The sequence below is a fragment of the Lissotriton vulgaris genome, chromosome 10, assembly GCF_964263255.1.
Source record: "Lissotriton vulgaris chromosome 10, aLisVul1.2, whole genome shotgun sequence".
NCBI lineage: Eukaryota > Metazoa > Chordata > Amphibia > Caudata > Salamandridae > Lissotriton > Lissotriton vulgaris.
Window position 1 is genome coordinate 412052133 of NC_141698.1, and position 22317 is coordinate 412074449.

Sequence of the window (22317 nt, forward strand, 5' to 3'; positions counted from 1 at the left end):
CTTTGCTGAATCTTGCTCCCAGAAAGTGTTTCTCTTGTTCTGCCGCAGTTGGCTTGCTTATGGAAAATCTCAGTTGTGGAGCATCATCACGGTTTTTGTTGCTTCGGCACTTGTGTAACGAGTTTGCTTTTACCAACCAGTTATCTAGGTAAGGGTATACATGTATCCCTTGCCTTCTCAGGTTTGCTGACACTGCTCCTAAGCATTTTGTAAACACTCTACGAGTTATTGTAGCACATTCAATTGATAATGAGTTCTATCTATAACAAAGCACAAGATTTGCTTGCGATTTACTGGGATGTGCAGATAGGCATTTTTTAGGCCTATAGTAGCCCTATAGTCTCCCTGCTGAATGACATTTTGCAGCATTGTCTTTTTGAACTACTGTGCCTTTAAGAACTTATTTAAGAAACGAAGTTTAGAATAGGCCATAGTTATCAGTCTTGCTTTAGGATCAGAAAATATGGCTGATCTCCTCCTGGGCACCCTCTCAATTGCCCTTTTCTCCAACAAATCTTTCACTTCTTGTCATAGCCAAGTTTTTTCTTCTCTTGTGTGGATGTTTTTCTTAGGTCCTGGTGAGTGTTTGACTAATTCTATGCAACAACCATGTTGAATCATTTGAAGTAACCACTTTTCTGAAGTGACCTTCCTCCACTCCTGGAAGCAGGCTCCTATCCACCCAGCCCCAACCACAGGTGTTGAGTGTGATTGGGGGTGTTGGTTTTCTAAGTCACTTGCTCAATGGTGCAGCCTCGCTCAGTGGCTGTGATATGCCTCTCCCCTGTCTACGAAATGGTTGCATCTGTGGTTCTTGGTACTACCACATCTGGGTTCGGATCTACACTTGGCTTGCACTTTGAAAGCTCTGGTGTTTGGTAGCACTTTGAAAGCCACCTGGTCCCACCAGTCTTCTAGTAGGTGTACATCCTCGCCTTTGCTGTTCCCTTTACTATAGAGCTCCTATCAATTTTGCAGTATAGCTATCCTTCTTCAGCTGCTGCAAGGCATCATCCACTGAGCTCCCAAAAAGGTGTTCCCAGTTGAAAGTTGTTTTAATGATATTTGCAGGAACCTAATTTTGAAGCCGAACACCGGCAGCCAGGTATGCCTGCTTTGGATTGCCCCTGCCATAATTTGACTGCAGCAGCTAGCGAAGATTTCAAACAGGTGTTTCTGATAGTCTTCCCTTCTTCTGAGGGATGCCACTCTCTTTTGATACTGATTAAGTAGATGTTTCATCAGCTCTGCCCTCTCCCCTAGTTAGCTATGCACGACTGTGTCGCTGCTCGTCTTACAAACGTCCTACCCACCATGTCCATTCTTTTACTCTTATCTGGAGTCGGTCTGGAAGTAGTTGGCACCTTTGCCCTCTTCGAGGCTGCAATGATGGAGTCCGGTGACATTACCTCTAATGTATAGTGGGTCCTTTGAGGTATGCTTGTACTTTTCAGCTCTGGGTTTCACAGACCTGCCAGTTGCAGGTTCCTTGAATGTCTCTCTACTCTGGTTCAGTATGTCTGGCAGAATGGGCAATTATTGACTCTTTCTCTGGTGAAGGTAGCATTGTCTCTAATAAAATAGGTTGAGACTTCTCCCCCTCCTATTGTACACAATACTTGTCTGCAATCCTCTTTATTAGTTGGTTGTACATGGTAATATTACCCTGGGGCGAAGGCCTCAACAGATGTGTCTATTCCTTCCTCCGGGGAATTGTTTGCGAGGTCCTGCCATTGGGTTTAGAGGTATGACAAATCCTTGTCTTGAAAGAGGCCCAAGACTATGGTTCCTCTTCCTCATTGGAGAACTCCTGATCCTCCTCTTGCTGTCGCTCGAGGGTCATGGGAGGCTACAGTTCTTCCAAATCCTTGCCCTCTTGTGTGTGCTCCGTCAAAGCTTTTGACAGAATTCTGAACTCTGAGAGAAGAATTTAAATCTTTCATTTATTGGAGGACTGTTTCCAATTCCGCTTTGAGACCCCTATTCTTCCCTTTGATCTTTTCAGTGTCGAGTGTGAGTGTCCATCACTTTTTCGACATTGAGGCCTCTGGTATCGGCATTTCACTTAACCCTTTCTTCGCCTTCACCTTGATGTCGTTCGTCTGAGACGCCAGCGTCTTTTTGCTGGTACGTCCGCCTGCGGTGTCCTTGATGTGGGACCAGAGGGGCTCTTTCAGTGTCTGCTTGGCTTTGGTCAGCAAGACCTTTGGCACTGAAGCAGCTTTTGGTTTCTAGAGTCTGTTGTTTGAGGCTCGCCCACACTCTTTCTTCAACGTTACCTGTGGCTGTTTATCCTTAAGTTTTCAGTGTCTCGTTAGACGTTAGTCGATGTCGGAGTCCTCTCACTCGTGAGGTTGTCCACCTTGCTCAATAGCCCAAGGTCTTTTAGTGTTCCCTTCCACCCCTGCATAGCGTAGTGTACTTGCTTTTTTTCCCCTTGTTCTTAAGGTCTCTGATTTGAATTCTGTGCAGGCCTCACAGTTGCCAGCCAAGTGACCTCTTGGTAATAAAGGTTACACACAGTATGGTTATCCTTCTGGCCTAACTTGTAATGACATTCTAGACAGGACCGAAAAGGTATGTTTTCCATATAACCCTGAACAAGAGACCCTCTGTCAGTGCAGTCTCCTATCTTCCTTCGATGTGAAGTCTCCTACAACTCTTAATTTGTTGTGCGTCCGGGAATAATCCAACCAGATTCTCTAAATCAGATCACAATACCAACAGTTATCCTCTGAAACGTCAGTGTTTACTTCAACAAACTTTCAGGATAATTCCCTCCTTTCGGCAAGGGTAGATCCATCAGCAATGCTTCCAAGACCCAACGGCGTTGAAAAAGAATGAAGATTGCAACCAAGTGTGCAGGCTTCTGTGGAAGAGAGGTTGGAATGGACACTAAATATTGGGGACAGGCGGCATAAAAAAAAAAAAAAGACTACTATACAAGAGAAGAGTTTCACACCCAACTACTAGTTGGCAGAATAATGCACTGCATGTGAATCGAAATTTGCCTAGCTTACGTAACGGTAAGTTTCAATTCTATTAAGGACACGGAGGCGAGGATTATGCTATATCTTCCTTCGCTTTATTAACATAAAGACTCCACAGCAGCTTAGGAAAAGATATAATAAGAACAAAAATGCTTTAAACATAAAGCATTGACGTAATGTTCAACAAAAATAAACAACAACTCCCAAGAGTCTCTTTGCGTAACAATAGTCCATAGTCCTTTTACGCTGTCCATCATCACTATATAACCGGACTTCTCATCATCTTCCTCCTCTTTCTTCGCGCAGATCACGCTTGAGCCTCATTGGTCCTGCTTAGCACCGTCGTTGCCTGTCAAAAAAGGAACAGCGTCAGCGAGGTGGCCCAGGAATGCGACAACAAGGCGAGGAGCATTCAGTGAACAACACAGTACTGACAATGTAAAGGAAAACGCTTTACTTACTGCCATACGGGTGGGTAGAGACACCACTGTGGCCCGGGTGGGATAATCCTCGCCTCCGTGTCCTTAATAGAATTGAAACTTACAGTTACGTAAGCTAGGCAAATTTCGATTCTATGTCAGGACCGGAGGCTTCAGATTATGCTAGTTTAAAGCTTACTTACCACCAACTGAGCCAAATCCACCACCGGCTTAAAATAAAACCTCTTGAAGGTGGAATCAGAGGACCAATCCGCCGCGCGCATTAAGTCCTCCAGACGAGCACCCACCGAGAATGCCTTAGAGGCCATGGCCCCCTTGGCGGAGTGTGCTCCAAAGAGAGAGGTATTGATGCCTGCTCTTGCATGACCCATCGCACCCACCGAGCAATAGTAGGGGAGGAGACAGCTTTGTGTGGCTTCCGCAGGGCAATCAACAACTGACGCTCGCCCGGAGGGCGCAGATCCAAGGTCAGGTCCTCATATGCTTTGAGGCATTGCACGACACACAACTTAGGAGTGTCAGTAAAGGCTGGATAAGAAATGGAACGCGACGACGTCTTAGTACGCCGGCCCACGGTGAAAGTAACCCCATCCGGGGAAAAAATGCGTGCAAAGACATCCAGCGCGCGCACGTCCGAGACGCGCCTACAAGAAACCAGACATAACAACATGGCTAACTTCACCGACAGCTCCTTAAGAGACAGATAAGAATTGGCTGGCCACGACAGGAACAAATTCAGAACCAAATTGACGCCCCAAAGGACGGAGTACCTGGGTTCTGGCGGCAGTGCGAGGCGAACCGCCCGCAGAAGCCGACACACAAAAGGATGTTCCCCTACCTATGTGGCCATCGATGTTATCATGGCCCGCAGAAATCGCCGACCGGATAGCATTGATCGTCCTATACGCTAGACCCTTGTCGGCCAAATGCGCCAGGAAATTCAGCACGGGAACAAGGCCTGCGACCACGGGATCCAGATCCCTTCGTAAACACCAACGCATCCACTTAAGCCAAGCGGATCTGTAACGCTTCGTCGTACTATCGGCCCATGCTTTGGAGAGCAAGTGCTCAGCCGACCCCGAAAGGCCCGGGAGCGCCCAGCGTCTCCTGAGAGCCTCCACGCCACGAGGCGGAGAGTGTTCTGCACGACGAGAGGGTGAGGTTCCTGATCCGGGTTCGTCAGGAGCAGAGGAAATAGGGGGAGTAGGATTGGAAAATCCCAAGAAAGTTCCAGAAGAACCGGAAACCATACTTGAGACCTCCACAGCGGTGTAACCAACACCAGCTCCGCACCCTGGCGGCGTATTTGAGCCGCCGTTCGCATGATCATGGAGAACGGGGGAAACGCGAACGGCTGTTCCCGACTCCAATCCTGCAAGAACGCGTCCGTGGCCTCCGCTAGAGGGTCCGGCCTCCAGCTGTAAAACCACGGCAGCTGGTGGTCGAGACGGGACGCAAAGAGGTCCACCGAGAAGGGACCCCAAAGGGAGTGTAGCCACCGGAAGACTTCCGGATCCAGTTTCCACTGGCTGGCGTCCCTGAGATGTCGAGAGTGCCAATCCGCTACCTGATTGCACTGGCCTGGCAGATACTCCGCCGTCACCGCAATGTGACGAGACAGGCAATAATCCCAGAAATCCTTCGCTAAATCCGCCAAGGCGCGGGAACGAGGACCTCCTAGGTGGTTCACATACCGAACCGCCGAAATATTGTCCATCCGTAACAGGACACAAGCCTTGACCGAGTCTTTGGTCCAACAGCGAACTGCGAAGGAGCCCGCAAGGAGCTCCAAACAATTGATATGCAATTGTTGTTCTTCTGACGACCAGGCGCCGCCGGTGGAAAAATCCCCGCACCGGGCGCCCCAGCCCGACCTGCTGGCGTCGGACTCTATGATCAGGTCCGGAGCCGAACCGAAGATCGCTCGCCCATTCCATGCCTCCATGTGAGACAGCCACCATGACATTTCCTCCTTCACTTCGTCCGTGAGGGGAACCCACTGGTCGTAACACATCCCACGGCGCAGATGCTGCGCCTTCAAGCGCTGCAGAGCCCTGTAGTGCAGCGGGCCCGGGAAAATCGCCTGGATGGAGGACGAGAGAAGGCCCACCACCTTGGCGATATGACGCAGCGACGTACGCTCCCTTGCGATCGTCTGCCGGAGCAGGTGTCGAATCTTCGCGACCTTCCGACCCGGCAGGCTCAAGACCGCCTGTACCGAGTCCACCACGAAACCCAAAAAGGTGATCTGCTGAGTGGGAACCAAAACCGACTTGGAGCCGTTGATGACGAACCCTAGTCTCTGAAGCAGGCCGACAGCTTGACGCAGCTGGCCCGCCAACACCTCCGGGCACTGCCCCATGAGGAGGATGTCGTCTAAGTATACAAGCATCCGGACCCCCTGACTTCTGAGAAACTCCACCACCGGGTGGAGGACTTTCGTGAAGCACCACGGGGCCGAAGAAAGACCGAACGGCAGGGCGGTGAATTCGAACACCTTGTCGTCCCACAGGAATTGTAGGAAACGACGATGAGGGGGGTGGATGGGAACGACCAAGTAGGCATCCTTGAGATCCAGTCGTACCATCCAATCCCGAGGGAGGAGCACGTCTCCAAGGAGGTGGATCCCCTCCATCTTGAAGTGACGGTAGACCAACCCCCCATTGAACTCTTTGAGATTGATCACCGGCCTCTTGCCCCCATCCGTCTTGTCCACTAGGAAGACGTTGCTGAGGAACCCATGTGGGTGGCGCGTTGACAGACGGATGGCTCCCTTGCGCAGCAAGTCTGAGACCTCTTCGTCTATCAATCGTGCGTCGGATTCTGAAAAAACCATCGGGCGCGGGGGCCTCGCCTGAGTTGGCTGGTCGTAAAACTCGATATGGAAACCTCTTACAGTTTGCAAAACCCAAGCGTCGGCAGTGAGCAATTCTCACTCCGCGTAAAAGCTTGCCAGCCGCCCCCCAATCGGAACTTGATCCAAGCAAGGTACACTTACCGGGGGCATTTCCTTGTCCGGAGTTCTTCTTGAACCCTCTGCCACCATAGCGCTGTCCCCTCGTGGGGTAGAAGTTGGTGTAGTTGGCTGAGGTCTGGTACTGACCTCTTCTGGAGCCTTGTCCTCGGTTGTTGGTCTGCTGACCACGGCCGATCGCGCGGCCCCTGCCGCGACCGGCCCCTCCAGAAAAACGCTGGTGGAAGACCTTCTTGATGCTGGACTGAGCCTTGTCCAGCGACGTGAACGTATTCACGAACTTTCCCAGCTCGCGGATGAAAGGCTCACCGAAGAGGCCACCCTGAGCCACGGCACCTGCCTCCGACGAGGCCAGGTCCCCCAGCTTCGGATCCAGCTTGATAAGGAGCGAACGCCGCCTCTCCGTGGACAGGGCACAGTTGGCGTTGCCCAAAAATACGATCACCCTCTGGGCCCAGTTGGAGAGCACCTCCGGTGTAATGGCGGTGCCATTCACTCGAGCCTCCTCCGCCATATCGAGGATCTTCGTGGCGGGCCCGACCGCATCCAACAACTTGTCCTGGCAAGCCCGCCAGGACCGGTCGATCCCCTTCCTGGGGTCCTTCATGAATTTCGCCAGGAAGGTGGCCATCTTGGGGTCCAACTCTGGTGTCATGGCCACTTTCCCTTCCAGAGTAGGCCAAGGGCATTCCCCACGCAGGCAACCCCTCGCCTCCTTTTCTAGGGGCTTGCGCAGCCTGCCCGCGACAAACTTCGCCACCGTCTCCCCCGGGGCCCAGGCCGCGGATCGGGGGTGGACGATCTCGTCCGGGTCCAGCATGCCCGACTCGTCTCGGGGCATCTCCTTCGCTGAAGGTGTCGGAAGCCAAGAACGGGTCGACTCCCCGTCGTCATCTGTGTCCGGAGAGTCGTAGATCGGGGAGGCGGGCGCCGTAGACACGTCGCCCGAAGTGCCAGGGTCCACCAAGGGTGCAGGGGGCACCGCCGTCGCCTTGGCCAGGAAGGCGTCACGAAGCCGCTCGAAAGCGCCCCTGTCCACGCCTTGGGCCTCTGATGAAGGTCCCTCCCCACGAGGTCTCTTCGGAGCGGGTGGCAACCCACCGGACGTCCCCGGGAGTTCGGGGAACGGAGGCACCTGCGCCGCTGCCAGCTTCGCGCACTCCTCCACGATGCGGGCGGAAAGGCGGTCCTCCATGGGCCCTACCACCTCCGTCACGCAACGATAGATGAAGTTGTCTACCGCCTGATAGAACTCATCATCCTGCAGATAGGGGCAGGCTTCCTCATCGTATTCCCCTTCCATCTCGGAACCAAGGGCAAATGCGGGGCACCCAAGAGGGCGGCAACCGAGAAAGTTCTCGAATGTGGGCAGGCCAAGCGGCTGCGATCACGTTTTGGGCCAGCTGACGTGGCAGGTGGGCTGCACCAACCCCCAAGCGCGCAGACCCTCCTCGCCGGGACCGGGTCTACGTACCCCTCAAGCGCGCTAGGCCACACACGGGGAAAGAGGTGCACAGATCTCGCCCGAAGGCGATTCACGCGGTCAGAACCGCCATACAGGCCCCAGAGGGCGTCAAAAAGTGGGCAAAAGTACAGACCCGGATCACCAGGTGTCAGAGGGGTACGCGAGGATCGGCCCCTGCGCAAGCAGACCCTACGGCGTGGCTCCTCGCACTGCGGAGGCGCGCCGGAGGGTCGGCGAGACGACAGGCCGCCCCCTTGCGGTCTATGTACACACCGCACACAAGTGGGAATAAAGTCGCGTAGGAACGAAGAACGTTCCCGCAACTGGGGACTCTGTAAGGAAATAAACCATGCAAGGAGTCCCCCAAAGATCGTACACAAGACAATCAATCACAATGAAAAGGAAACAAATAGAAAAGCACTTATCTGGCTGCGGGAGCAGCGAAGAAAGAGGAGGAAGATGATGAGAAGTCCGGTTATATAGTGATGATGGACAGCGTAAAAGGACTATGGACTATTGTTACGCAAAGAGACTCTTGGGAGTTGTTGTTTATTTTTGTTGAACATTACGTCAATGCTTTATGTTTAAAGCATTTTTGTTCTTATTATATCTTTTCCTAAGCTGCTGTGGAGTCTTTATGTTAATAAAGCGAAGGAAGATATAGCATAATCTGAAGCCTCCGGTCCTGACATAGAATTCAGAAAAGATTTATACTGCAAAAGGGTTTCTGCTGGTGGAAGTGCACTTCTTTTCGGGTACTGCTGGTGGTACATAGGATTCCAGCTTAAACACATGCATGCTGCCATGTTTGCAGCAGGAGAAAAGAACTTGGAGGAAACCACCATCCTTTGCAGGTGAATATGGTAGGTCGTCATAATACACCCTTTCACAAACTCCAAGTCCATTTAAGTTAACACAGTGCATGCCCACACCATACTCCAGGATTCTGAATAATGGAGGAAATTCTCTGGATAACAAATAAAATTAAACATTCCACAAGTTAACTGCTTTAGAGAAGAGGCCAATCGCAGCAGATTATTCTTGCTGTCTTCAGAAAATGACTCCTTCCACAAGCAGACATAGCAGTCCACTTGCTGATTACAAATCTTTTGCCTAGTAGACACCCAGATTCCATTTTGGGAGAATGAATGTACAAAAACAATACAAATGAGTTAAGATGCACCATAATGCAGGTAACTCTGTAGCTCACTGCATCTGAATTAAAGTGGGTACTTCATTAGTCTATTAAGGTTCAGTCATTAAGAAGCAAATTTGTTTAAGCCACACACAAATGCACATCTCGATCATCAAACCAAAAAGTCCAAAAATGTCAACATGACTGACTGTTCCCAAACCCATTGAAGATGGGAGCCTTGAATTCCATTTGTCAGCATTGAAGTCATTCGGGAGTAGTCAGGGGGTCGACTCCGACCTTCAACTTGCTCCCTGCTACTCCTGGCACTTCCTTTGCGACCCCTGGCCTCAGAGGAGCCAAATGTTTTGGTTCCTCTGAGGCTAAGGGTCGCAAAGGAAGTGCCAGGAGTAGCAGGAAGCATTTTAAAGGTCAGAGCTGCGACCCTGGACTACTCCCAAATAATGTCCATGTCTTTCAGAAGAAAGTTTGTGCGCTTTCCTGTTTGTAGATCGCTGTTGCAGCTATGAAATAAAACTACAACAAATCCCAAATGCCCTATTTTAGCACAGTTCAACCAGGGACTATCAAACGCTTACTCTGAAATGTGAAGGAATATATCAGGTCCACCATCTGCAGGAGTGATAAAGCCATGACCTTTGGAACGACAGAAACATTTGCAGACACCTTTGTACTCTGGGCCTTCTGAAGCTCGCGTCGACCTGTAATGAAAATGCAATGAAAGATTTCATAAATAATGTTATGCAAATGCATTCCTAGACAAATTGAAACACATACTGGCACAATCCAGTGCAACAAATAAACCGCTACAATTGCATGAGCTGGATAAGTAATGAAGACACTATACAACAGCACTGATAATTTATGTGGAGTCGAAGTTAATGATTTGGATGTAGCACTAATGTAGGTCTTAAATAAACAGGCGTATCACGGAACTGGGTGACATCTGTTAAGAGCCTACACACAATTCAAGCATCTGGCTGCACACAGCTGTACTTGACCTTTAGCTTTGATGTGATGTGTAGAAGGTGGGTCACCGGTTGAAAGAAGGTTATTTTTCAGAGGCTGCATGGGCAGAACGATATGACGTCCAGCTCTGTGGTCATAGGATGTGTATGGAATTTATGAGCACAGAGTATGTGGGGTTGCATTAGATGTAATGCTTGCAGAAGACGGCTCTGAAGCGTCTTTGTTGGTGTGAGGTGTTCTGGGATATGCAGGGATAGGCAAGCAGTGTCTGGCAGTAGACTCCATTATAGGAGAGTGAGAAGGAGTGTGTGCTTTGCAGCTCTGTACTTAAGCTTCAGGTTGATGTCAAGCAGTTCATTCACACACCTCCTGTGAACATGCTTGTGAGTGGTCGAGTCCTTCTCTGGAGAGTGTTTCTCAGCTTTGGTTTTGTGCAACTGGACAGTACTGGGAGGCTGTGACAGAGGGCGGCAGTAGAGACTTCCAGGAGCCCTACAGGTTCGGTCGTGGACCCGATATGAAGCTTTTTAAGGTTTGTTAGCCCTAATACTGTGGAAAACAAAACAGGTAAGCTACAGGTCTTGACATATATATTCCTGCCATGCGGTATTAATCAATAGCATACCACAGTGGCATGAATGAGCCGACAACTGTGTCAAATACTAATTGGTGTAGAGCAGAGGTCTTCAATCTGTGGGGCGCGACCCCCAGGGGGGTCGTGGAGTCCTGGGAAGGGGGTCGCAGATTCTGCCAGAGTGCAGTTCCTGGCGTCGGGCTGATCGAGGGTGCTCAAGGCGGAGGCCGCCTAATTCACACCGAGGTGTGAAAAACATCAAAGCCTCGTCAACAAGTAAAGGTCTTTTAAAGACCTGTGATAGTACTCTGGTGTGCCTTTGTGTGTGTCCAAGCTGTTTCAGCCAGGGGGGGGGGGGGGGGGGGGGGGGCGGGGAGGAGGGGGGCGGAGGCTGTAGCCCTTTGAGTTCAATGGACTTAGCTGTGGGTTTATTTTTACTTTTAACGTTTTATATAGCGCTAGTTTAACCCGTAGGTATCAGAGCGCTTTACAAATACACAGTAAACAGCAGAAGGACATTACAATCATATCATTGGTTCAAGTCCCACGAGCCCTCATACCTGGCGCCTGTGCAAGAGAAATGTGGCTGAGAGTCTGTTCCTCATGGTGAGATGTTTTCACAGCCGGCTGCCTAACCCCCCCCCCCCCCCCCCCCCCCCAAGCAGGGAGGCACAGAGATGCCCTCCCATGGGAGAGGAAGACGAAGCAGAGAGATACTGACCCCCCATGAGAGAGGCACAGACAAGGTGGGTGAATGAATGATGGGTGGATGGATGGATGAAAGGGTGGACGGATGAAGGATGTATGGATGGATGGATGAAAGGATGAAAGGGTGGATGGTTGTATGGATGGACGGATGGTAAGATGAAAGGGTGGACAGATGTGTGAAAAGGTGGGTGGATGAATGATGAGTGGATGGATATAAAGATGAAAGGGTGGGAGGATGGATGGATGAAGGATGGATGGATGTGTGAAAAGGTGGGAGGATGGATGGATGAAAGGGTGGATGGAAGGATGAAAGGGTAGATGGATGAGGGATGGATGTATGGATGGATAAAAGGTTGCATGGATGAATGATGGATGGATCTGTGAAAAGGTGGGTGGATGAGTGATGGGTGAATGGATGGATGTAAGGGTGGATGGATGAAGGATGGATGGAAGGATGAAAGTGTGGATGGATGGATAAAGGATGGATGTATGGATGGATAAAAGGTTGCATGGATGAATGATGGATGGATGTGTGAAAAGGTGGGGGATGAATGATGAAAGGGTGGGTGGATGAAGGATGGATGTATAGTTGAAAGGGTGGATGGATATATGGATGGAATAATGAAAGGGTGGATGGATTAATGAAAGGTTGGATGGATTAAGGATGGATGTATGGATGGAAGGATGAAAGGGTGGATGGATGAAGGATGGATGGATGGATGGATGGATGGTTAAAATGTTGCATGGATGAATGATGGATGGATGTGTGAAAAGGTGGGTGGAAGAATGATGGGTGGATGGATGGACGGGTGGATAGGTAAAGGATGGATGTATGGATGGAAGGATGAAAAGGTGGATGGATGAAGGATGTATGGATGGATAAAAGGTTGCATGGATGAATGATGGATGGATGTGTGAAAAGGTGGGGGATGAATGATGGATGGGTGGATGGATGGATGAAAGGGTGGGTGGATGAAGGATGGATGTATGGATGAAAGGGTGGATGGATATATGGATGGAATAATGAAAGGGTGGATGGATGAAGGATGGATGTATGGATGAAAGGGTGGATGGATGAAGGATGGATATATGGATGGCTGGATAAAAGGTTGCATGGATGAATGATGGATGTGTGAAAAGGTGGGTGGAAGAATGATGGGTGAATGGATGGACGGGTGGATAGGTAAAGGATGGATGTATGGTTGGAAGGGTGGATGGATGATGGATGTATGGATGGATAAAAGGTTGCATGGATGAATGATGGATGTATGGATGTGTGAAAAGGTGGGGGATGAATGATGGGTGGGTGGATGGATGGATGGATGGATGAAAGGGTGGGTGGATGAAGGATGGATGTATGGATGGATGAAAGGGTGGATGGATATATGGATGGAATAATGAAAGGGAGGATGGATGAAGGATGGATGTATGGATGGAAGGATGAAAGGGTGAATGGATGAAGGATGGATGTATGGGTGGATGGATAAAAGGTTGCATGGATGAATGATGGATGGATGGATGTGTTAAAAGGTGGGTGTGTGGATGGACGGGTGGATAGGTAAAGGATGGATGTATGGATGGAAGGAAGGATGAAAGGGTGGATGGATGAAGGATAGATGGATGTGTGGAAGTGTGGGTGGATGAATGATGGATGGATGGATGTGATGAGGTCTAACAGGCGCATTTATGGTTGTCGATAGTTGTTTATGATGAGGAGTACCAGTTTCTAGAATCTTTTGTCGGAAGGGGGTCCTTACGCCTAAAAAGGTTTTACAAGGGGGTCTCGGCATTAAAAAGTTTGAAGACCTCTGGTGTAGAGGTAGATAAATGTCTTATTGTAAACAAGACCACTGGTCAACCAACTTGTGTTACTGTAAATGGCCACACAATTGCTGCTATTCACTCAACAAATTTGGCTATCGAGCATGAAATCTCCCCTGTGCCCTAATTCAGACGGCCTCTGACACACTTGCCGGCTTTAATTGAGATCCACCTTGGAAAGTGCGCGCGCCTCCCATACCAGAGAGACCAGTTTCACCGGGCGGATTGGCTGCTGTGCCCGCGCAGGAGGCCAGTATCGGGAAACGCTGAATGGTGGCCTAGCACGTGGTCGGCATGTGGAGGTGGCAGCCGCCAGGGACCTGCGGGGAATATCCCATCCCCCCCACATACACACTTATCGTGCCCACCGCGAACAGGAATAGGGGGGTGCCATAGCTGATACAATCGACTATCAAACTCCCAGCTTTGCCAGATTGAGGTACCGGCAAAGACTACGCCACAGACGATCAGTGGGCCTGACCACACTAGAGAACTGCTTGGGGTGTTTAAGAGCTGCTGACCTATCCCTCTGGTGAGTGAGTCAGACGTGTACGCCCCTAACATGAAGCCTAAGGGTGGCACAGCGGTGCAAGAAATAAACTTGACAAATACAAGGTTCCGTAGCATGTCCCCCCAGATGAAGGAGCCCAGGGTGGACAGCCTGGAGACAATGAGCGATCCCTCAGCTCAGTGATGAAGGCCATCCAGGTGCTGGGAGCTACGCTTTAGACCAAAATAGACAAGTTATCCATCTAATTGAACTTGTTAAGGGCCGACATGAATAAACCTGCAGACAGAGTTAAGGTAAATGAGACAAACGTTCTGGAACTCCAAACCTACAATAAAAAACTGAAGAGTGGGTCCAACAGCTCATCCACCAACATCGTCAGACAGCCCTTAAACTCGAGGACTCTCCTCTCTTGTGAAACGGCTCTCCTCTCGTGTGATCGAGAGGGCACACCGGGCACCTATTCTGCAACCAAAACCTGGGGCGGCTCCCAGAACCATCATCGCAAAAATCCTCAACTACATGGACCGTGATGCAATCCTACAAGCAGCCCGAACACAAGAGGACCTACGCTACGAAAATGCAATGGTTCGCTTCTTCCCGGACTTTACACTTAAAAGACCAACAAGAGCGACGCTCCTTCGATGGGATCAAGAAGGCGCTGCGAGAGAGGAATCAAATAAATTATGTTTTTCCCCACAAAGCTTAAAATCATGGCAGATGAGAAATCATTGTTTTTCACGACCCCAGCGGAGGTGCAAAACTGGTTGGATAAGGCGACTGCACAGAGATCAGCGACGACCGCAGGAGACAACTGGAGGGACACTCGCGCCCACTCGCCGGACTCGGCAGATGGCAGGTCGGACTTAGACAGGCGGAGTCAACGATCCTGGAGATCAAGGTCCAGCAGCCCGGGGACACTAGCGGCCAACAGAGACTGAACGAACCTGTTGGTGGTGTTGGGACTTATAAATCTGCCCCAGCAAACTAACGTATAAACTTTACTATGAGGAGGTGGAGTGGGGGTATGCCATAATATACTGCCCCTGCGGGACTGATCGGTCCTCTAACGGACATTTTAATTGGATATGTGGGGGCATTCCCCCGGCGGCCGGAGCTGGTGCTAGCCCCATAACCGATGATCTGTTCCTGGGATGATAGGCACCCTGCTAGTTGGGGATGAGGGTAGTTATGAACCTACGTAGCAGGGTAGCAGAACATTTTTTTCTAAATTGGCTGTGTTGCATGTTACCAAAGTATGGCAGGAATCCCATTTGTAAAAATGAGTACACAGTGGGGTAAGAGTCTAAAGCGCCTCAGTTGGAACGTCAATGGGTTGGGAGAACAGATAAAACGAAGCATTGTTCTCCAATACATAAAGCGCCAATCCTCAGATGTTGCCCTACTCCAAGAGACGCACCTAATCGGAAATAACTGTAAAGCTTTAAATAGATGGGGATACACAATGGTGGCACATGCCGGCTTTACCACCGGCTCACAAGAGGTGGGCATCCTACCTAAATGCACCTTTCCACTCAACATAAAACATACCTAGACCGACCTATTGTGGCACTATGCAGTGGTCTCGGGGCAGTGGGAGGGGCACACCCTCACACTACTAGTTGTCTATATTCCACCAGGGCTCCAGACCCAGTCATATAAAGACCTTGGGGCCTTCATAATCTCCCTTCCAGAGGGGCAACTTGTACTGGGTGGGGACTTAAACGCAGTTGTATCGGGCTCCCTTGACCGGCATCCACAGCGCAATATTAGTGCAGCGAACAACTGGCTCTTAAACTTCCTAGAGGCCTTCGGCCTCACGGACCTCTGACGAAAGCCTCATCCTGGCCTCCAACAATACACATTCTTCTCAGGGTCACACCACACCTTCTCCAGAATTGATTATATCCTTATGCCTGTACAAAATAACACGACCACACAAGAAATTCGACATTTGGCAAAGGGCATTTCTGATCATTCAACTTTGTGGATCCATTTAACAATTGGGGATGGGTGGGAAGAACAAAAGTTACTTACCTGTAAACTGTGGTTCTCCACAACCCCTAAATCAAAGCTACGCTCATCCGAATCCTCAACCATTACTTACAGGACAACGAAGGCACAGTTGATTTCCCAGTCGATTCCCCTACCAACCTGTGGGATGTGTTCAAAACGATAATTAGGGGCCACGCCATCTCTGCTAAAGCCGGGTTGCGCAAAGAAAAAGATAAAGAGATGACTAGAATTGAACATGACCTTCACTTCGAGGAGGCTGTGAAAGATGGAGAGGATCAGGCTGCGCTTCATAATTTGCAACTTAAGACGGCTGAATACAAAGCAGTGGCAACTGGCGCTGCCAAGACCATCGCAAGGGACAAGGATGGGCACCTATACGATCAAGGAGACAAAGCAAGCAAGTTAGCCTGGCTGGATAAGAAAGAGAGGGCCAAAAGGCTGGTGCCAGAGCTCAAGATTAGTACTGGTAGGGTATTAACAGAACCCCACGACATAGTGCTCGAATTTGCTACCCACTTCAAACAAATGTATCGGAGTAGTTCGGAACTACCGGAGGAAGACTCCTCTGCACTTCTTGCAAAACATCCAATTGCCCATCCACACTGACTGATAGGGAAGCATTAGATAGTGCACTTACAAATTATGAACTTGCTACAGCGATTAGGGATCTCCGGCCTGGGAAAACCTTGGGCCCCAACGGACTGCCCATTGAGCTTTACAAACTTAAGCCCGACAAACTACCACCATACCTCAGGAGCATGTTCGAGGACTTTAGAGAACTTGGCCTACTCCAGCAAGACCAACGTATCGCCACTCTGGTAGCCATACCCAAGGAAGGAAAGCCGAAAGATGAGTGCACCTCTTATAGACTTATTTCCCTACTAAATGCGGAGCCTAAAATCCGTGCTAAACTATTGGCGAACTGGCTATGGCAGGTGATAGACAAACTGGTCCACCCAGATAAATCAGGCTTCATGCCATACCGTATTACTGCACTCAATTTGCTAAGACTTCATGGAGTATTAGGGCGTCAGACCGCCATCCAGGAAGACGCAATAGTGGTCTCACTAGACGCCACGATGGCGTTTAACATGCTCGAATGGGAGTATCTGATGGCAGTCCCGAAAAAGTTAGGCTTCGGCCCCAACTTTATCGGATGGGTTTGGCTCCTTTACGCAGAACCATTGGCCCAAGTGATGATTAACAATAAAATCTTAGAGGTGTTCACTATCGGCAGAGGGATGCGGCAGGGATGCCCCCTCTTGCCTCTACTCTTCGCCCTATCCCTCGAGTCGCTAGCGGCCTGGATACAGTGGGACCCTTCTATCAGGGGACTTAAGTGGGCTGAGGGATGGGAGGATAGAATCTCACTTTACGCAGACAACATCCTCCTGTATCTTAAACCCCCCCCCCCCCCCTTCCCCCTCAAGTCAATACGGGTGGCCCTAGATATTTGCACACATTTCGGGAGAAATTCAGGGTACAGAATTAACTGGAGCAAGTCGCTATTATATGTCTGGCACAGAGACCCCCCACCCCTGCCTAGAGACTACCCTATCCTGACAGCAACAGACAAATTTAAATACCTGGGTATTTTCATTACGACTGACGCTAAACTCTGTTATGAGCGCAATCTCCTCCCAACCCTACCAAGGTTCAAACAAGATACTACTACCTGGAAGACGCTGCCACTATCTTTACTGGGACGAGCTGCGCTTTTTAAAATGATCACATTGCCGCGTTTCCTCTATGGCCTAAAGAACTTCCCAGACCCGGTTCCATCCATGTTCTTTGAAGTCATCCAAAGCACCCAAAGAGATCTACTGGGGGATGGTAAACCACGCATAACACTTCACAAGCTAACGCTCGGTTGGTATGATTGAGGTATTGCACTCCCCGACACAAAAATATTAGTGGGCGGCATATCTTTCAGCCATCAACCATTGCACCTACCGTGGTGGGGACGACCCGGGTTACAGGATGGACAAATGGGTACTCCCAGGAGGCGACTTCACTAGGGCGCTCTGTTCCAGGTCCAGCAAATATTTACTGACAGGGCCCACACAACACTCAGTCCAGCTCTGGCACACAGTTAATCGTAGCCTAGGATGGGCCAAAAAGCTTACGCGTGCCACCCCACTGTGGGACTCTGAGTGCTTAGGTATGCTTGGGCGAACCAAGGGCTTTGACAAGTGGGATCTAATTGGGTTCTCCCGCATTGGGGATTTATGGGAAACAAACGGGGTGGTCTCATTCGCTTCACTCTAACAGACGCATGAGCTAGCGGACATGGAATATTTTAGATACATACAAGTCAAACACTCCCTCCAATCTAACATCCCCGCGGGGTCCTCCCTTCCAGAGTCTTCTCCTCTGGAAGAAAGGTTATTGAATGGGTACTTGCCTGACAAAGCCATCTCCCTCACAAACAAAAAGCTCATACATAACACACCGGACCCCTTAATATCATTGAGGGAGAAATGGGGGCGGGATGGCCTCGAGTTGGACAACGAGGAATGGCAGGAGGCACTGACCTCTCCTAGGGAGGTCGCTATTTCATCCAAACGGAGGCTTGTCCAGTTAAAGATTTTACATGGAGTCTACCTCTCCGGCCCTAGGCTGGTGTTGATGGGCAGGAGTGAGGAAGGGCTGTGTAAAAGACAATGTGGCTTAGAAGGCTTCTTTTTACATATTAGGGAGTGTGCGTTAATTCAAGACTACGGGAGTCAAGTGCACGAATGTATGGGCGCAGTCGTAATTCGGCCTGAAGCCAAGGGATGTCTCCTAAATTTTTGAGTGCCCACGGACCTCAACACTAAGGGAAAACTCTGGGCGACTCTTGGTCAGATCGTAGCCAAGCGGAACATTGCCCGTCTGTGGCGATACCACCAACGCGGACTGCTTGGAAGGCGGATATGGACTGGTGTCTGGTAAGGGAGAAGACTGTATATGCAGCACATGGCTGCCCCCGAAAATGGATTGTGATCTGGACTAATTGGAATCTTTACTGTGGCAATATTTGTGAGCCCCCATATGTCCCCACTCTTGACGAACCGTTGACACCTTGATACGTATAGGTAATGAACATCTTGTCCTACCACACGCAACATTAACTGCCTGATTTGCGAAAATGTGACACTGCTGCAATTAATGACTAACTGTATGCAATGGCCTAACCCTCTTGTTGTTTAATAAAAAACAGTTAAAAAATAAATAAAATTTAAAAAAAGAATGTCCAGCAAGTGGATACAGCGGGTGCCTGTGGGTGAAACTATGGACCACCATATTTTGCAGCAGAGATCGGTGTTCGGTAAAACAGTAAAGCGAATGTGGAATACAGACATCAATGTCGGTAGAGCTCAGCAATTTATGGGTTTATGTAGAAACCACAGACCTAGTTAGTCTAAGTTTGGAGCAAAGATGAAGCAAATGCATAAGTGTCTGCTTTTATGACCAGTTGTCAGTTCTGCCAGGTGAGCCAAAAGAAAATCCGACGTGCTGGATAATCTTGGCTTGGAACTGAAGTATGTTGTGGAGTTTATTAATTCTTCCACAGGTTCCAGGTGGAATGACAGAACACTAGAGCCACAAAGAATAAGGTAACCTGCTGAAAATTCAGCTTTCAGGGGACAGGTCTCAGAGACAAAAAATCTCAGTTGCAGGCAGGAATACCAAGCAGGCAATTAGCAACATAGTAGAAGTAGGTCAGCATTTCACTGAAAACATATATTCAGGATTGTAGACTGATTAAGTCTCTCCAAGAGGTTTCCTAAGGTGCAATGTTAAGCACAATATTCTAAGCCCAGAATAAGGGCTTTGGCCACCCACTTTATAAGATTGTGTTGCATCAACCAGCCAATACCCAAGATCATTGGACACAGGGGTGTGGCTCTTAGGTTAAAAATAACCTCCTCTTGATGTTTACCAATCCCTAACCTTAACGGATGAGTTTGAGGTTCTACTCGAGAGAAGACACAGAAGTTCCATCTCCTGCTTTAACTAACATTCAAATATATCTTAATATTTTAGTCCAGGACAAGTTCAAATGCATCTTTTTCTTTTAGCCTAAGACAAGAACATGTAATTTCCAAAATTCCCAGCAACCGAGAACTGGCAGGAAGATCTTTTTTAGTTCAAATGACAAGGTAGCAATATGGATTACAAAGCCGGAGCTTTTCCGCCTGGTCAACAAGTTGACCGGGCAGAAAAGAGTTTAATATGGTGGCGGAGTCTGTCAGACAGCGCCAGCCATATTGTCATGGGGGCGAAACCATGCCTTTCAGTGGCGTCATTGCCGCCATGGAAAGACATGCGATAATTGCTTGCGGGTCCCCAGGGACTCGGGTGGGGGGGGGGGGTGCACATGTAGGTACCTATGGTACCCCCTGCAGTTCCATGCACAAAATGTATTATTTATTTTATAGAGCACGAACCAGACTCGAGAAGATATCAGGGCACTTTACATGCTTGAGGGGAAGGAATACAAGTAGAGAGGATGGGAAGGATCACATTGGGAGAGCCAAGCATACATTGTAAGGGGGGAGCACACAGTCTTAAGGCCAAGCTACAAGTGGGATAAAATTATAGCAGAATATACAGGAGGTGCAAGCCGTCAAAGGTCCAATCTACATGGGGGTTAACAAATTAAAGCAGATAAAAATCAAGGCAGGTAGGTATAATATACACGCTGTTTCATCTCATGGGAGAAGCCCCGGAGTTCAGAAAAATGTGTCATCGGTGGAGGTCATGGATAACGCCGAGGAGGAGGGTGGAACAAGTCGATGAGGTGATCGAAAAGTATACTTTAGGCGAGGTATTTTCCCATTAAGAAGGTTTTGGTCTCCTTCTTAAAGTGTGCCAGGGACAGAAGTCTTCTGATGGAGGGAGGAAGAGAGTTCCATATTCTTGGTGCGGCCCCAGAGAAGGCCCGAATGTAGTTTTTTTTTTCTTCCAGAAGCATGCTGGTTGCAGCAACCGGTTTTTGGCGCATCAGGAGTTTCTGGCTCCTCCGGATATCAGGAGTTTTTATGCGAGAAATGTAGGGGACTTAGAGTATAGAGCTTTGTGAGTAATGCAGGCTAGTTTAAATTGTATTCTGGCTTCTAGGGGAAGCCAGTTCAGAGCTTTGAGGTGGGGAAAGATGTGTTCAAATTTTCTTGAGCCTGTTAGGAGTCTAGCGGCGGTGTTGAGGCAGGCTTTTAATGGGGCCAGTGAGTTTTTGGGTAGCCCTGCGAGAGTACAACATCCATACTCAAGTCTGGAAATGACTAGGGACTGGGTTGCAGTTTTAAGGTAGGAGGCATCGAGGAAAGGCTTTAGGTTTCTTAGGTAGCTCAGGTGGAATCTAGCCTTTTCGGCCATAGAGTTTATATGGCCTTGCATATTCAGGCTGATGTACAGGGTTATACCAAGGGATTTTGCTGAGTCCACAATGGTAGGAGGGCAGTTTAGTGCAGTGATGGTCTTGATCCATTCCTGGATGTCTGGATTGGGTTTGGGAGGAGAGATCAGAAGAAATTCAGTTTTATTTGTGTTGAGATTCAGCTGGTTGGCAGTGAGCCAATGGACTGTTAGTTTCAGAGCCTCGTTAAGAGAGAGAATGTCCTCAGGGGAAGAGATTTTTATGTATACCCGAGTATCATCGGCGTACATGAGGTAGGAGATGTTGGCGGTACGTAGCACCTCGGTGAGAGGTTCAAGGTAAAGTTTGAAGAGGGTGGGGGAGAGGGTTGATTCTTGGTGAACTCCAACAGAAACCGGAGAGGGGGGCGGATAGCTCACCGTTGATGAGGACTCTCAGAGCGGTTTTGGAGGAAGGATCTAAACCATTGAAGGACAGTGCCATTCATTCCCATCCTGAGTTTGAGGCGTTCTAGGAGAATCTCATCGTTCACCATATCAAAGGCGGAGGAGAGATCTAGGAGGATTAGGAGACCGGTTTTGCCTAAATCTAGGGCTTGGAGGGCGTCATCCACAATGTGGAGGAGGGTGGTTTCCGTACTGTGCCCAGGTCTGAAGCCAGATTGGAAGTCATCCAGCAGGTGAAAGTTATTGATGTGTAGTCTTCGCTGCTGTTGCACACATTTTTCCATGACTATGGCAAGGAGTGGCATGTTGGATATGGGTCTGTAGTTCTCAGCGGAGTTGTGCATGGAAGTGCTCAACATGCCTTCCAAGCATTGTGGCGGGCGATGCGGAGTGCACCGCCCGCTACAATGACAGGAATGCAGGATGCGCCTGCCACTGAGGCGGGCGCATCCTAATGGCCCCCACAGGACCCCCGCCCTTATGGCAGGCGGTCCCATTTCCCGAAAGGATGGCGCGCGGACAAAGTCTGGCCGCCATCCTGATGACCCCCCTTTACTATTTGCAACCATCCCTTGCTTTAATGGTAGGTATTTTGGTATTGTGTAATTGTAAATGGTATTAATATAGTGCTTACTTCCCAGACGAGACATTGAAGAGCTTTGCTTACAGGGAGTAGCACACTACTAAGGAACCCAAGATTAGTGGTTTGTAGATTGGTACATTATTTTTCTTTTTGTATTAGTTTGGTGGGGGTCACCCGGTTCAGGGTTCCTTACACAAACATTGGAGGCCCATTCAAACATTAGAAGCCCATTTAACCTAGCTGCCCTCTGATAGACCCAGTTTCAAGAAATGTTTCTGCTGTTGCGGGCCATACCCTGGTGACTCCAG

At 49.4% G+C, this 22317-nt stretch overlaps 1 protein-coding gene across 3 annotated transcripts in view; it reads right to left on the bottom strand.

Annotated features, from left to right (window-relative positions):
• LOC147685313 (calcium-regulated heat stable protein 1-like) overlaps positions 1 to 22317 on the bottom strand; it is a 231090-nt gene that overhangs the window by 57765 nt on the left and 151008 nt on the right. For all 3 annotated transcript variants that reach the window (XM_086941232.1, XM_086941234.1, XM_086941233.1), the window contains exon 3: positions 9601 to 9723. In XM_086941232.1, coding sequence (XP_086797358.1) covers positions 9601 to 9723 — 123 coding nt within the window. The remainder of the gene's footprint in view (positions 1 to 9600; positions 9724 to 22317) is intronic.